The sequence below is a fragment of the Mytilus californianus genome, unplaced genomic scaffold, assembly GCF_021869535.1.
Source record: "Mytilus californianus isolate M0D057914Y unplaced genomic scaffold, xbMytCali1.0.p SCAF_9, whole genome shotgun sequence".
Taxonomy (NCBI): Eukaryota; Metazoa; Mollusca; class Bivalvia; order Mytilida; family Mytilidae; genus Mytilus; species Mytilus californianus.
The window spans coordinates 83,718,000-83,735,344 of NW_026262745.1; the positions used below are offsets into that span (position 1 = coordinate 83,718,000).

Genomic DNA, 17,345 nt, shown 5'->3' on the forward strand with positions numbered 1-17,345 from the left:
TTCCTCTCAATTAGAGTAATTTTAAACTTGTGCTTATATTTCCAAATTGTTTTGCTAATTTCCCTCAGGAAAGTGGTGAAATATTAAAATCACAAAAGAATGTATAATATCTTATGAGATTAGACTCTTATATGGAGCTTGGTTTAGATTTTGAGGTGTTTTGGATTTTATTTTTAGCTTAAAATCTATTTGCTTAGAGATACTTCTTAATTGATTTCCTAAGACTTAGTACTTTTTGTTATGACCTTTATCTTTAAATTACTCTCAATTTATTACTACTGGTATAATTATGTGATGAATAATGAGCAGGAAAGACCATATATATTTTGAGAAATTAATAAACTTGTACATTTCATACCATGGACCATTCATCATTTAACCAGTTTTCTTGCAAGTCCCTTCTCAGTAAATGATTCTGATTAGATTAAGATTTGGTTGACAAAATTGAGAAAGATTTATGGTAATAAAAGGGGAGAAAAGATACCATAAGTAGAAGAAAAAGACTTTAACAGCACCATTGCAAAAAAGATTTCAAAGGGTCACAAAACAGTCAACACTTATAGAAAACTAAAGATTATCCAATATCAACCTAATAAAACAGGGATGGAGTAAAGTCAGGTGCATTGGATTGGTAAGTAGTTTCTGCTCAACAAGTGGCACCCATTGTGATGCTCATAGCAAGTAAAAATCTGATGATATGTGACATTAGTGTCATGTTTAGAGTCTTTATTAGAATGTTTCACCTGAGCGATTTGATTTCAACAGCTTACATATTTTAAATTGCTTCTTTAAGAGTTCAAGTAGGATCTATTAATAGCAAGAAAATTGGTTACAGTTTTATGGTTTTTGCTGTGAAAATGTTTGTATTTTTAAATGGCACATTCTGATCATTAAAAACTTTTACAAATATAGATAGTGCGACTGATTCACGGAATAATTCAGACATGTCTGATCCACAATTCCAAGGTAGGAATGCACAGTATATGTGTTGTGTCTTTTATATGCTTCAAGTATTAATACTGGCTATCAGAGCATGAAATTACAATAATTTCTTGTGATTGTTATTGAAAATGCAAAATAAGAAAGGAGTAGGTTCGATAAGGCCCTAAAATGACCCCTATTTCTAGCTACAATTTTAAATTAGGCTGTTTTGACCAATATCGCAATGAATCATGGCTAATACAATGGCTAGATAGGAAATCTGTACTTTTGTTGAAAATTTACTTTCTTGCGTTCTATTCATGACATCACAAATAGCACTCATTTTGGTTTTCCTTGAAAAATTCAACGAAAACGGGTAAATTTGTGTTAAGTTTTTGGAATGGAAACAGAGCGCATGCGTTGACAAAAAATATCTTTTCATATAATGTTTACATGTTAAATATCTGACTTGAATATTTAGGTAGTCGACACCTGCGCTCTATGTTTCCTAGGCCTTAATTTGGTTGAAATTCTGACGATTCGGTCAATATTCGCAAAAATCTCTATTTTTGGCCTATTTGGGATGTAAAAATCGACGCTTTAAAACAAAACTTGGACAAAATAGTTTTATTTAACCTTTTCTTATGTCTTTTCATCAACTTAAAACATTTTTCATTTTCAAACATTTTTCATCTTCAAACATTGAACTAATATGGCCTTTACGGAACTTACCACTTTATGCATTTTCTTGTAATTAAAAATATATATCTTTCAGGGCCAGGACCTTAGTTAAAGGACATTTTAAGTCTCAGAATACAGGTTTAATTCACCTTTGCAATGAATAAAAAAGTTTCAAACTAAATATGTAAAGCATATACTACTGAATTTTCAAATAAATATGATCTGTTAGAATATTGACTGATTGATGTTAGCATAATTATAGATTATCAATGGTTTTTCAAAGGAGAGGGTGTTTCTAAGCTACAATCTCATCGAAAGCTGATAGATAGCCCTGAGATGAGATGTAGTCGAGAAACATCCTTGGGTTTGAAAGACCATTGATAATCTGTTTATTTCTGTTTTCCTATGCAACATCACTGACGTAGGCTCATGACGTCATACATTCTCTTTCTCACGACTGAGAAAAAATTATATCACTTGAGTAAGATTAAAAATATGAAAACTTATCACAAAAAAAAGATCAAACAAAAATTTAGAAAATAGCAATAATTTCAAGTAGCAAATATTCAGTAGAAGAACATATTGAACAATAAATCCTAATCTTTCAGTTCTGCAGAAACCGGTCCGGGACACAGTTATCGTCCTTTGATTTTCCTTGTCTACAAATAGAGTCCCTAGTGTGGACAGTGTATAACTTGCCAATTTTTTTCATACACCTTCCAAATTTATTTCTTTATATTTTATGCATAAAATAGTAAGTAAGGGGATGAAATTACATGTAAAAAAAATTGGGGCATGAATTTTTAGGTAAAGTAGTGATTTTGTCCAGTTTGAAAAGGTAAAAAATTACATGTATGTCTGAAGCTGTTAAACTGAATTACAGACCCCCGTAACATAAAATTATCCATATTCTGAGTTAGAGCCGATAGAATTTTCTATATTTTTGATATAATTTGTCCCAAAAGTAATACACTACACTGTAAAAATCTTTTTTGGATAGAGCAGGTGCGATTTTTTTAATTTGCGTATTTTGTCTGAAAGAAATGCACTACGAAATAACTGTGTTCCCGGGCCAACCTGACAATAAATCCTAATCTATCAGTTCTGCAGACAACCTGAATGGGACTAAGGAAGAAAATAAAGACTGCGAACACTTTAATAATGGCTGAAATTTTATCTTGCAAAAGGTCACTTCAAAGAGTTTGTTGCAGGGGTTATTTAGCAGACAAAGAGTGTGACCCTTATGTTTGACATTAGGTTTAATGTCACCACTCTGACTGGATTTTTCTCTCAAAGAACAATAATTTCATGCTCTAGATAAACCAGTAACCCCACATTATAGCTGTTTGTTCTTAATTCAAAGTACTTAGTATTGTGATGCAAAAATAAATAATCAAAACATAGTATATATAGATGTTTTATTTTTTTACCTGCAAGCTTGATTTTATACACCATTTATAATTTTATTTTCAATAACAGCAAGCTTTTAACACAATTTTATATGGCTCTGTCTTCAGTTCACATGTATTTTGCAGCTTTTGTTAACAACATAGTTATTTTTAATGAAAAGTTGTGACATTAACATCTCTTTTCAATTAACTTAAATCTAATTTTAATGAATATTTTTGTCATTATATGTATTTATATATTAAAAGAAACTGACTACATATGTATATACATATAAAACAATTTAATGTGTAAATATATAATACAAGTGTATTTATTATTGCTATTGTTACAGTCATATAAGAAAATATTACTGTAAATAAAATAATTTAAAACATTCAATCAAAATAAGCATATATCAAATTAATTTAGTTTTGCTTTAACAATGCAGATTAGAAATAGAATATGTACAGTGTCCTAATATCATGATTCTGCTTGTTTTATATGCATCTCATGAAGTTGTGACCCATAACAAATATAGGTTAATCTGACCTATAATGGTACAATACAATGACTTGTTTCCTACAACCTTGTTGAAATAAGATTAATTGTAAATAAATGTTTTTTCTCTGGTAGAATAGTTGTAAGGATCATATAAACATGCAACTACATGTAGATTCGTTTCATTTGGAATGTCAGCTTTCTCATAAAAGTATGACACTAGGACAAATTTTTTCATGTAAAATATGTCTCTAAAATTTTTTTAGGAAGATGTTAAGTTCATTATGATCCTTCATATACCAGTATATATGTGTCTGGGCCAGCAACCACCTTGTCGTTTCAAGTTCATAAATTTGACTGTTTAATTTTGATCAATTGTATTTCAGCAGTGCCATTGTCACATCCATCCAGAGATAAGCCAACAAGACTGTTACCAGACACACAAGAATTGTGCAAACGTTTGGAGGAAAAGATTGAATCTCTTACAAAAATGGGAGGCACCCTACAGAGAGAAAATAAAGGTTACTATCTTCACATATACATTGGTTGTACCAAACTTATTTGCTTCCAAATGAGTGATGTGACACATCTTTGCAAAGATGTCAAGCAAAAGTGTAAAATATGTAACATAGTATAATATAATCAGTAAATTCTCCAGAACAAAACTGTTTTAAGGGATTTTTTTTCTTCTTAAGATTTTGACATTACTGTCATATAAAAATAAATTAAAATTGGAACTAGCAAAATGATGCTTGACAAGATATCAGAAGAGACAATTATAGCCTGAAAGGGAGGATTCTCGATGAATAAAAGGGAGATCTTTAATATGAATGTATATACCATGAGAAAAATTACCTTTGAAATAAAAAGAAATCTAGTTTCATTTCATTCCCCAGTTGTTGGAGAACAAATCCAGGTGATTTTTTATCAAAATTGTTATATATATATAGGAATTAATGATTATCTGATAATCAAGAAAAAAAATTCAAGTGTAAAATTCATATAGGTAGGAGGAACGTGACAAACATGCAGATTTCGATCATATTCCATCTTCAACTTGAACATTGAACATTCCAAATTTCACACATTTTTATTTGAATGAGTGGTTGAAAATTTATCATAAAAAGGTGTAATTCTATAGATTACATGTTTATCAACCAGAAAAGATGAATAATTTAACCTTAAATCTGAATTTGTTTTGAAAGCTTGTTCTTAGGATTTTCTTTTTTTGAAAATGAAAAGTGATTGATACCTAACTTTCTGTTGGACTGACACAAAGTATTTTGGAAGCTACCAACTTCATTTTTTGCCTGTATGAATTTTTCAAGTTATCTAAGTATGTAAGAAGACAAATGATTTTGCTTATTGATAATTATTTAATTATCAAAAATTATTTGTTATATGGTATTTTGATGCCCAGCCTGCAATAAAAAAGGGGCGTTATGTTTTCTGGTCTGTGCATTCAACCATCCATCCATTGACTCTGTCAATTCTGTACTAGGTTCAAGTTTGGTTTAAGGCAAATTGTAATGACTTCTACTTGAAACTCATTACTAATTTTCATTATGAAGTGAAGTATTTAATATGAAGGCAAAATTAGGGATTTGACCTAGGAGTTTCCTGTTTTAAAAATTTGAGTTAATGGGAATTATTTCATTAAAAGGTAAACCACTAGAAATGATAAAATATTTTTGGTTACTGTAAATTCAGAATTTATTGTGTGCATTATTTGCATTAATAAAAACCTCTCAATAATTTCTGAATTTACTGTAGCTTGTTTTAACTTTGAGCACAAAGAATACACATGTAAATATTTATGAAGCATGAATTATTAGCTTGATTGTTAAAGGGTTATTTAATATTCATATTATATTTCAACATCTGACCACTATTTATTTAAGCTCTAAAATATATGTATATATATATTCTTTTACAGACACTGCAGAATTGATGAAGAAACAAGGAAGGAAGTTACAGAAAGTAAAGGATGGACAGACAAGAGGAAGAAAGTCAAAACGATGATAGATTTTTATATTAGGTCATGTTCTATTATTTTTTTAATTTGAGTCATTAGAATTGGATTTTGTCTCTGTTTCACTTCAACACAAGTGGATTTTACTTCCAGAGTAATAAATAATATTTGATATTAAATTATTAATATAAAGCAAAGCTGAATCGGTAAACATTCTTATTTTAACACATATTAATATTCTTTATTTTTATTCTGGACCTACATTACTCATAAAAGTGAGGATAATAATGTTAAGCTATTTACTTAAGTGTGTATTGTAACTGAAGCACCTACTAGGATAAAAATAATGCATTAGATTTCTGACCATGAACACACAAAGAACATGAAGCTGATAAGAAGTCCCCTAAAAAGTAATAGGTTTTTTTTTTGTTTGTGCTGAATTTTCTCAGACAATACAGGGATAAATAAAATAATGCTAATGTGGTTTTTGTTGTTGAACAAGATAGTGAGCTGTACTTAGTTTTATTGTTGTAAGTTAATTACATAGTGCTATTTATGTCTTTTTGTAATAACTGTTGCATTAAGGGAAACATAGCTGTATCTCTTTAAGTATAATTATCAGGAACATTTATTTTAAGTTATCTGATTAAGTCTACTTCAGAAAAAATTACTTGTGAAAGACCATTGATATTTGTTATATTGTTATGTTTGGAACCATGCATCCTATAAAAAGTACTAAGTAATTTCAGTAGTTATTCACTTTTTATTAATTTGTTTTTATATTTTTTCACATTTCTGAGAGTTATTGTGGACTTGAATTTTGGAAATGACCCCTTTATCTTCAATTTTCTCTCTTCAGTGGCATCTTTTAACATGTTAGAAATTTTACATACTGTCTTTAGATCAGACTAAAGATGAAGACATCTGTTGTTCATAATCTCTCTCTTTTTTGTGCTTTTTACACATTTAAAAAAATGAGGTAAATTAAAAAAAAACAAAAAACTATTAAATATTCATTTAATATATAAAAAAAATACCTATCACATCAGAGAAAATTTGATTGTTCTTATATTTATCTCTTATTGTAACACCTGTTTTCAATAGATTGTATATGACATCAGTATTTCAGTAACTTATCAGCATTATTCATTACACATGTATACCTAACATAATAGTTAATTCCATGCATACTTAAAATTTTGTTTATTAAGATCATCAAAATACAATAATAAAGTGCATTGTGTGGACAAAGAGAGAATACACCTTAATTGATATGTGTTCGCCATTACTGGACATATCACAAAATTTCCCTTTAAATTTTTACTTCACAATAGAAAATGTCTTGCGCCACCAAAAAAGTAATTCTTGTACGATGTCAATAGTTCAAGTGCTGTAAATTCTCAGGGTCAAGTGTTGCTTATTCTTAAAAAATGATAATGTCTATGAGTTCTTATGCATACAAAATATATCTTATCATATCCACCATATTAGACATGGAATTAGATATTTATTAGTATGCTATTATAACTAATAAAGGTTATTTTTACATAGATTTTTTATTTTAAAACTTAGCCTATTGCCAGTACAATGTATTACTTTAAAAAGAATTAGGAGTTTTTTTATGTATGAGAAATACCAACAGAAAAAAACTTTATGAAATCCTTGGAACTGTATAGCTGTGATAGTCATTTATTTAAAATACTAATATTCATCTGTCAACAGTATCCCCATACATCAATGTAATCCCTTTTTCAGATAAGCACCACATATTGAATTTTCTCCCCTAAAAATGAGTTTGGTAATATAATGAATTTTAAATTGAATAGTGTATCTATGCCATCACTCACCCTAACTACTCAATTTCATCCCCATGCATCAACATATGAACTATGTGTTAAACTCGTAAAATTCTAACAATAAGTTCTATGATATACCCTGTGGTAGCATTATAGAGAAACGTCGTGCTTTCTTGTGAAATATATTAAAATTGTCAATCTTCAATGATTAAAACAATAGTGTGGCAGCTTTGATACTGATATGAATTTCATGCTACCAATAACCTTAGACTAAAATCAGGAGTGGAGGAATAGCTAGTTTCAAATCAAGAACTTTTCTTCCTTTGTTAACTGTTTTCTTTCACTTTAAATGAACTGTTTTAAACACATATCATTGTAATCAGGTTTGCAAATTGTTTATTTTTCTTATAAACAATATGTGCGTTTTTTGTTCTTGGCTCTTAATTGTAATTCAGTTTTCCCTGTGATTTAAGTGGTATGAAAAAAGATACAATAAAATGTTATGCAGCTGACCAGATAGGTTTCAATATGACATCGTTTGAGTTTAAGTTATTCCCTTGGCCTCCATTTTTGACAAACCAAATTAAAATATGCTATACAAACAAGTCTCATATAAGATCCTTACTAGATTGAAGTGACGAACCAAGTAAGACTAAAAGAAAAAAAACTGCTTTTTCTAGTCTAGTGGTCAGCATAACAAGTTGAATTTGGTCAATTTATGAAGGAAATTGTGCACTTAGAGCTCCAAGATGGCAGTAACTCTTACTAAAATTATGTCAACTGCAACTTACTTATAATTATCACAGTTTGTGTACTTATCATCTTCAAGCTTAAAAAGTTCTCAAGATGATAAACACCAATATGTTTTTATTTCCTAGTATGTACATGTATTTAATGATTTATTTTCCACAAATAAATTAACATCACATAATTTGTTATCATTCCATATTTTACAAGATGCCATATTTATTTTATATTTAAACATTGTCTGTGATATTGTATGTGTGATATATTTGAACATATAAATGTAGATTTCTAGTTAGTTGTCCAATGTATTTGTGATATATAAGATTGGTTAAGTGATATTTGTATTATGTCTTGTCTGTGCATATCACTTTATCAAGTCAAAAGTGTGTTAGCTGTATATTTACCAACTTTTATTGTAAATAAGTATATTTTTATTCTCTCGAATCTGAGCTCTGTATTGCCATGTTTAATATAGTTGCAGATATTAACTATACAAATACTGATATCTTAAAAGTTTTAAAGCATGGACGCCTCATCAGTTTATCAATTTTCTAGCTAATGGGCAATTCAAATACTGCAAATTCAGAAATTAATGCATGCATTTATTATTGTGAATCCTTGACCATCGGCAAAAATACAAAATCTAGTTAATGCTATTGCAAAAAGTTTATGCAGGAAAAACACTGCTGAGTTTATGAATACTAGTTTTTCTCATTAATAAAAACATCACAATAATTTCTGAATTTTACATTGGATATTTTCAAATACTTCTTCATTATACTGACAACTGTTAATGAAATAAAATTTGGTCATGCCAAATTAATTAAACAGTTATGTTACCAGAATCAAGCTGCTTTAACTTTTGAATTTTGATATCAACTGTTAACAACCTTACGGCAGCTTTTATAACAATCTGAATAAATTTGACAACTTGTAAGAAAAAGAGAGATAATGGATTTAAGAAAAAAATTACAAACAAACTTTACTCTGTATTTATATGTGTTTGTGTAAAAATAGTTTTCAATCTGTACGGAACAGAGTTTAATAAAAGCATGTAGTATATATAATATATATATAGTATATATATATAATATATATATTATATAGAAAACTTCATAGAGAATTAAGAATTGCTATTATGTTGTTTTGTAGCTTTTTGAATTTGGACTTATTGAGAAATTGATTTGGTATTGTTTATCAATACATGTTAAATATTAGGGGGAAATGAAACAATTGATTTCTCAAAAAAAAAGTGTAAAAAAGGAGGGGGGATTTTCTGACTGCATGTTCAATGAATGAAAATTTATTTTATGGAAAGTTATAGCTGAGGATGAAGTCCTCATAACTGTAGAAAAAATTGTATAAAAGTCAATATATAAGTGATTTCAAAATTGTTTTCTCTCTTTGGCTTATGAGCAATAATCTCCTATGGTTTTTGATTGGGAAGCCATCTTGTTGCTGTAAAAACAGAATGAGCTTATACCAAATTGAGTAAGTTTTAACAAATAATCTTTTTTCAAAAACAAATAAATGGTAAAAAAATTGTCTGATTTGGTTTTTGTTCTAATTACCAATACATGTAGCAAAAATAGCAAACCACAAATTATAGGGACTTTGATCTCTTACACATGTTAACACCTGCCTCATATTATATATATTTTGACATGTAAATATTTCCTATATTTATATTTATAATAAATCAGAGATTTGTAATTGTTTCTTTTCATTTATTTATGATTGATAAAAATTTATGATACCATTTCTAAATATTCAGAAGTGTAATTTGAAAGTAATTATGAATGTCAAAAGAAATAATGACAGGAAACAAAAAAAAAAATTCATAGCCCATTTGTACCTATAGTTAATTTAGCATTACAAATATTTGTTGTCAGCTAAGGTTTCTACTATATATCAGTCACTACTGGACAAATAACATAATTGCTTAGTCTTTTATTAGCTCACCTAGCCAAAAGGGCTATCCTAGCTATTGTCATCACCTTACATCAGTTAAAACTTTTTAAGGGATCTCCACCATAACCATCAGACTAATTTCAACCAGAACTTTGTTTTTTATATGGAAATCTATAAAAGATAGAGAAATTTAAAGGAGCAAAAAAGCTCTGAATGTCAAGATCTACATTCTTCCTAGGCCTGTTTGCACCAAAATTATCAGATGACCCCTTAAGGAGTTATTACCCTTAACTGATTTTTTTGGGGGATAATTTTCATGTTTTTGCATATATATACTTTTAATAAACCATATAAAATAGGTAGAAACAGATTAAGGCAAAAATGATCCATCAATACAAAACTACAAAAATGCCAATATGAGTGAAACTGTTGGATGACTCATAAGGAGTTATAACCTGCAAATGAAATTTTTTTTTTTATTAATTTCAGTGTTTTTGCATATCTCAAAAATTATAATAAATAGGTAGAAAAAAATGGATGACTCCTTGAAAAATCATAGCCTTAAATGATTGTTTTTAACTAATATTTTTGTACATTAAATAAATTTTTGAAGATCTTCTCTGAACCAATTTCAACCACACTTGGGGTTAATGACATATATAATTTTGTATTTTCCCCAGTCAGTCAACAAACATGGGCGTCATGACTAAAAAAAGATAATTAGTTTAAAATTTCATCAATGGTCATTATCTTAAAAAATGTAGTAGATGAAGAAAATCCAACAAAGCAAAAATGCTTAGAAGGACAAGATCAACCCATTTCCCGTTTGTACCAATATAAATCAAATGACTTCTTCAGGAGTTATTACTATAAAATGACAATTTTTGGCTATAGTTCATCTTTTTTTTAAACATATTTTCATGTCTGCTGTATAATTTTTCAAAGATTTTCTCTGAAACTACTAAACCAATTTCAACCAAACTTAAAGAAAATGATCAATTGTGGTATCTAGGATAAAGATTGTGTTGGGTCAGACAACAAACATGGCTGCAATGGCTAAAATAGAACATAAGGGGAAAATGTATTTATTGTTATATGTCTTGAAAACCATAATAGATTGTCAGAGTAAACCACCAAATTTTATTTGTGGAGGAAGCAGGAAAAATAGAAATCCTAGTAAATTAAGATTGGATTGCAACGTGCTGGGTTCGACCTCAAAATCTCAGTGCTGACAGTCAAAATAGATCGAGAAGGGTAAACATGCTAGGAATGTCAAAATCAACCTACTTCCAATTTTCTCCATAACTATCAAATGACTGCTTAATGATTTTTTGCCATTAAATATTGAATTTTCCTGCTTTTACCAATTATCCATAAAATTATAATAGATAGGTAAAAACTGTAAATGGAGAAAATTATTAGCAATACAAGACCTACAAAAATGACCATTGGATGACTCTGATAGAAGTTGTGGTCCTTAAATAACAATTTTTGACAAATTTTCTTGTGTGTCCACTTATCTCAAGAATAGAATTTACTATAATATATAAATAAAAACAGTTCAATTGACCAGCTATACAAGAGCTACAAAAAATGGCATGCTACTGAAACAATTGGACGACTCCTTAATGAGTTATTGCCTTAAAAGCAACGTGTTTTTGAAATGTATCGGAAACTATTAAAGATCGGTTAAAACATTTCACTGCAATAATGATCGACAGCAATACAAGATGTACGAAATTAACATAATTGATTGCATTAAAGGTTAAATGTAACATCCCATGGCATATCTTTACCAAGTGGGCACTTCAGGCACATATTGAAAAGCAATTAAAAGTAATACTAGTATTCAAAATACAAAACAATGTATTGGTCAGTCAAACTTTATTTGACAGTGACGAAATTTTGAATTTCTGCCAAACAAAAGTATATGATGGTTCAGTATGGATGGGTGTTTAATGTCCAATGGCAAATGGACGAGAACAGATTAATGCAACGTAAATATGTAGGACTCAATTGCGATGGGGACGCTAAAACGCGATGGTCACGCTAAAGTGCAATGGTCCAAGCTAAAGTGCGATGGTTTGATACACTAAAGTGCGATGGTCTGTGCTATTAAATGGAACACGCTAAAGTCCGATTTCTCAATACGCTAAAGTGCGTTTTCCCGATAACAATGGAAATCAACAAAAATGAAAAAGCGGATTACCGTAAAAGTGACGCTATGTATGAAACACTTTGAAAATCATATTTTCCAGTAGTTCGGTAAAATAAATTAATAAAATAATGTAAACTAATTTTTGCTTGTTGAACGCACAGTGGCAAATATCACATGCATATGCAGGATGATCATACACATGAACATTTGATCATTTATACTGAAATAAATGTAATTTAACTAAAGAGGAAAAAGAGATTCTGGAGATTGATTCACGGCTTGGATGTTTAGGAATTGAATTCGTCCAAATTTAATTTAGCGGCTCCTTCTATGTTTGTAATTCCATGTTGTGAACTTGCGTGAAATAAAGTCTACTTTTTGACTTTCTAATGGAATCATTCTATAAAACAATTTTTTTACAATACAGTTCGTCATTTCTGTTAAAGATATGGATATACGACTACTAGACAGTAACCTAACTACCAGAGGTATAGAATCATAGTATAATTGCTAATGAGACAACTCTCCATCCTAGACCAAATGTCATTAATGTAAGCAACTATAGGTTATCCCATGGCCATTCAGCATTGGCTAACACCGCATAGTATTCTATAATGACCAAAGGGCAACAAAACGACCAGTGTGAAACCTGATTTATATACAAAACAATAAACGGAAAACAAATATGAAATACAGGAACAAACGACTACCACTGAATTACAGGTTCCTGGCTTGAGACAGGTTCATAAAGTATATATTAGCTACTGCAATGTAACCATTACACTAACGTACTTTAAATAAAAAAAAATGACACAAATATCCACACAAGACCAAATGTCGTTGATATATGAACTAACAGTACGGCCTTTAACGAGGTGCCTTGACCCACGCCGCATAGCCAGCTATATAGGGCTACACTATTTGATTAATAAACATAATAATAAACAATCAAAGTACTGAAGTACTGAACATCGGATGACCACAAGTTCTTGTGGATGGTCAAAAGCACTTGTCTCAGAAAAAAATCACATATCTCTTTACCTGAAACTGAGGTTAATGTACAGAGATATTTTTTTTTCTGAGACAAGTTCGTGTTGGGATGATGAATAAATGACAGGAAATTCAACTTCACCGTAATAACTATTATATTTTATCGCACCGCGGGTAAATTATCACATTGTGATCGGTTTAACGCCGTCACGTGGTGACCCCCTATGGATCCGTAGGGGGTTAGTAAATTCCATAGTGGGTTCATGACGTCACGTCTACTGTTAATGGTGACGTCATCTATTGATGTTTTTGTATTTCATTGTTTATTTTTCTACAAAACGCTGCAGAAAAAGTATCGCGTGCGATAAATTCGTTATATGGTTAACTACTGACCCCCTACGGATCATAGAGGGTGAATAAAATCCATAGGAGATTCGGCCTCCGGCCTCACCCCCTATGGATTTTACTAACCCTCTATGGATCCATAGGGGGTCAGTAGCGAACCATATAACTTATAGTAGTGATACAAATCAGTATACACTGATTTGTTGTTATATATCATATTAAAATAACAGTTACATGTATATATGATTTCCATCCATTTGTATATCATTCTATTCTACTATTCTTAAAATAGTGCAATGCAAGTGCATGGTGGACACTTTTCTGTAAAAATTCGATTTTTCTTAAAGATTGGAAACGAGTAGGCATTCATATTTTCCCGCAAAAACAATTACAGAGTTACCGGTCCTTATCGGTATTGTCCCAAAAGGTTCTTTGAGATATTCTTCCGCATGCTTGATCACAATTTTTCGGTACGTGTGCATTGATATTATCAATGATTTTTTACTTATATGTATATATCTAACTACAAAACATTTTAATATTATTAATTTATGTTGTAAACAAAAATATTTTTATCAGTATTCATTAAAGAGATGTATTTATATCAAACGATAAGGAATGTTATTTTGCACTCGTTTATGTGCGCGTATTTATCATGTTTATAGATCGGTAACAAACCCAAAACTAATTTACATAATGGAAATCTAGGCGATAGCAATACATCGGAATGACCTCAAGGTCATCGCGATGTAAAAAGCTACACAAATAGAAACACAGCAACAAATTTAAACCATTGCCTGAATTCCCGTTACACCATCGCACTTTAGCGTGCTATACTAACGCACTTTGGCGTGTTATACTATCGCACTCTTGTGTCATATAATCGCACTATAGCGTGTCATATAATCGCACTTAAAAAACCATCGCTCTTTAGCGTTTGACACCATCGCACTTTAGCGTATACCATAGCACTTTAGAGTCCTACAAATATAACCCTGCTTTGCACTAGTCCATAAGGTAACAGTACAAAAGATAACAAGCCACCCTACTGTAGTGACATTTAATATAAAAAATACATCCACTATTAATTCTAAACTGTTATACTGATAAAATATTGATACTATTGGAACCATCTATGTATCTACCATTTCAACCACACAGGATTAACTATCGACACATGGTTTGATAAGGTTTTTGTCTCGCCAGCGACGAAAGTCGAAGTCGCAGTATGCGAGACATAGGTATTACTATCCGGCGGCGGCAGCGATGTAAAATATTTGTATAAAGCTTTATATTTCAGAAGGTTGAAGACCTGGATGCTTCATATCTTGTATGCAGATACCTTATGTTACGAAGTTTCCGACTGTCATATGTCCATTGTCCTCGACCTCATTATAATGGTTCAGCGGCTGCTTGAAAAAAAAATTTATCATGTGAATTTCTCATTTATTATGAGTAATAGGATAACTATAATTGGTATATAGGTTCCTTGCAACGTCTTCATGTCCGTCAGACAGGGTTCACCGGTACTAGCTGAGTTCAACCTCATTTCATGGATCAGTGATCAAGGTAAAAGTTACATGATTAAGTCCGTTTCTCAAATACTATAAGCAGTAGGTCAACGATATGTGGTGGGTTTACTCCTGGTTTGCCCACCTTTAATTATACCAGTTATCTATTAGTAAAGAAAACAAAAAATACAAAAGGTTTATTGAGCATTCAATTCTATAGTCTGTTCCAGCTTTATATGTATATAGTTTTTCTGTGTTTTCTATATATATTCAGGTATTTTTCATTCCAATTCAATCGACTCATTTAACAGACAACTAACATAACTAATGATAAAACAATGGCATTCAATTACAAAAGAGTCTTACTAATTCGTCCAATTGTTTCAGTAGCATGCTATTTTTGTTGTATCCTTCTAATATGTTTGATAAAAAGGTTATTGGCATGCAGTCACAACATATGTGCCAAGAAAATATTCCATCAAAACCCCGGCAATCATTTCAAGCTGTTTCTGACGTTTGGTTGCTTTCAGTCTAATCTGTTCAGACATTTCTTTTTAATGCAACTTCTAACTGCTCACTATATCAGATACTATATATACTTGCTTCAAAAGGGTGTGTTAAAAAGCATTGACAAAAAACTTTCCGAGCCTGCCAGGATTCGAACCTGGAATCTTCTGATCCGTAGTCAGACGCGTTATCCGTTGCGCCACAGGCCCTTAGACGCTCTTCTCCCTATTTTACTGTTTATACCTTTGACTCTCCGTGTCGTCTACATTGCTATCTTGCATAGCCTTTTCCATCGCCTATGTATAAGTCACAGAATCAAACTGTTTCTGCAAATAACACTCCAATTTGATATGATGCACGCTTATTTCTCTCAGTTGAGGGAGGCGGGAAAACTAGCTTTTCTGGCTTTTTTTGGTTGTTAATTTCTAAAGTTTAGCTTTATCTGTTAAAAATTGGGCACTTATCATCAAGTCCTCGGTAGTATAGTGGTTAGTATCCCCGCCTGTCACGCGGGAGACCGGGGTTCGATTCCCCGCCGGGGAGGACATTATTTTTGTTGTATCCTTCTAATATGTTTGATAAAAAGGTTATTGACATGCAGTCACAACATATGTGCCAAGAAAATATTCCATCAAAACCCCGGCAATCATTTCAAGCTGTTTCTGACGTTTGGTTGCTTTCAGTCTAATCTGTTCAGACATTTCTTTTTAATGCAACTTCTAACTGCTCACTATATCAGATACTATATATACTTGCTTCAAAAGGGTGTGTTAAAAAGCATTGACAAAAAACTTTCCGAGCCTGCCAGGATTCGAACCTGGAATCTTCTGATCCGTAGTCAGACGCGTTATCCGTTGCGCCACAGGCCCTTAGACGCTCTTCTCCCTATTTTACTGTTTATACCTTTGACTCTCCGTGTCGTCTACATTGCTATCTTGCATAGCCTTTTCCATCGCCTATGTATAAGTCACAGAATCAAACTGTTTCTGCAAATAACACTCCAATTTGATATGATGCACGCTTAATTCTCTCAGTTGAGGGAGGCGGGAAAACTAGCTTTTCTGGCTTTTTTTGGTTGTTAATTTCTAAAGTTTAGCTTTATTTGTTAAAAATTGGGCACTTATCATCAAGTCCTCGGTAGTATAGTGGTTAGTATCCCCGCCTGTCACGCGGGAGACCGGGGTTCGATTCCCCGCCGGGGAGGACATTATTTTTGTTGTATCCTTCTAATATGTTTGATAAAAAGGTTATTGACATGCAGTCACAACATATGTGCCAAGAAAATATTCCATCAAAACCCCGGCAATCATTTCAAGCTGTTTCTGACGTTTGGTTGCTTTCAGTCTAATCTGTTCAGACATTTCTTTTTAATGCAACTTCTAACTGCTCACTATATCAGATACTATATATACTTGCTTCAAAAGGGTGTGTTAAAAAGCATTGACAAAAAACTTTCCGAGCCTGCCAGGATTCGAACCTGGAATCTTCTGATCCGTAGTCAGACGCGTTATCCGTTGCGCCACAGGCCCTTAGACGCTCTTCTCCCTATTTTACTGTTTATACCTTTGACTCTCCGTGTCGTCTACATTGCTATCTTGCATAGCCTTTTCCATCGCCTATGTATAAGTCACAGAATCAAACTGTTTCTGCAAATAACACTCCAATTTGATATGATGCACGCTTAATTCTCTCAGTTGAGGGAGGCGGGAAAACTAGCTTTTCTGGCTTTTTTTGGTTGTTAATTTCTAAAGTTTAGCTTTATCTGTTAAAAATTGGGCACTTATCATCAAGTCCTCGGTAGTATAGTGGTTAGTATCCCCGCCTGTCACGCGGGAGACCGGGGTTCGATTCCCCGCCGGGGAGGACATTATTTTTGTTGTATCCTTCTAATATGTTTGATAAAAAGGTTATTGACATGC

General features: G+C 31.5%; 1 protein-coding gene and 3 non-coding genes across 11 annotated transcripts in view; 1 reads left to right on the plus strand and 3 right to left on the minus strand.

The window, feature by feature from the left end:
* Positions 1–9,071, plus strand: part of LOC127716451 (coiled-coil domain-containing protein 158-like) — a 72,903-nt gene extending 63,832 nt beyond the window's left edge. For 7 of the 8 annotated variants that reach the window (XM_052222656.1, XM_052222655.1, XM_052222661.1 and 4 more), the window contains 3 exons: positions 913–966; positions 3,876–4,010; positions 5,426–9,071. In XM_052222656.1, the coding sequence (XP_052078616.1) occupies positions 913–966; positions 3,876–4,010; positions 5,426–5,511 (275 nt within the window). In that variant the 3' untranslated portion in view covers positions 5,512–9,071. The remainder of the gene's footprint in view (positions 1–912; positions 967–3,875; positions 4,011–5,425) is intronic. The other variant, XM_052222657.1, reaches the window with a different exon arrangement.
* A 6,491-nt stretch (positions 9,072–15,562) lies between these two features.
* Trnar-acg (transfer RNA arginine (anticodon ACG)) lies at positions 15,563–15,635 on the minus strand. Its single transcript has one exon. It is a non-coding gene; the product is annotated as a tRNA-Arg (tRNA).
* Positions 15,636–16,222: 587 nt separating this feature from the next.
* Positions 16,223–16,295, minus strand: Trnar-acg (transfer RNA arginine (anticodon ACG)). The gene has a single exon. It is a non-coding gene; the product is annotated as a tRNA-Arg (tRNA).
* Positions 16,296–16,882: 587 nt separating this feature from the next.
* On the minus strand, positions 16,883–16,955 carry Trnar-acg (transfer RNA arginine (anticodon ACG)). Its single transcript has one exon. It is a non-coding gene; the product is annotated as a tRNA-Arg (tRNA).
* Positions 16,956–17,345: the final 390 nt, after the last annotated feature.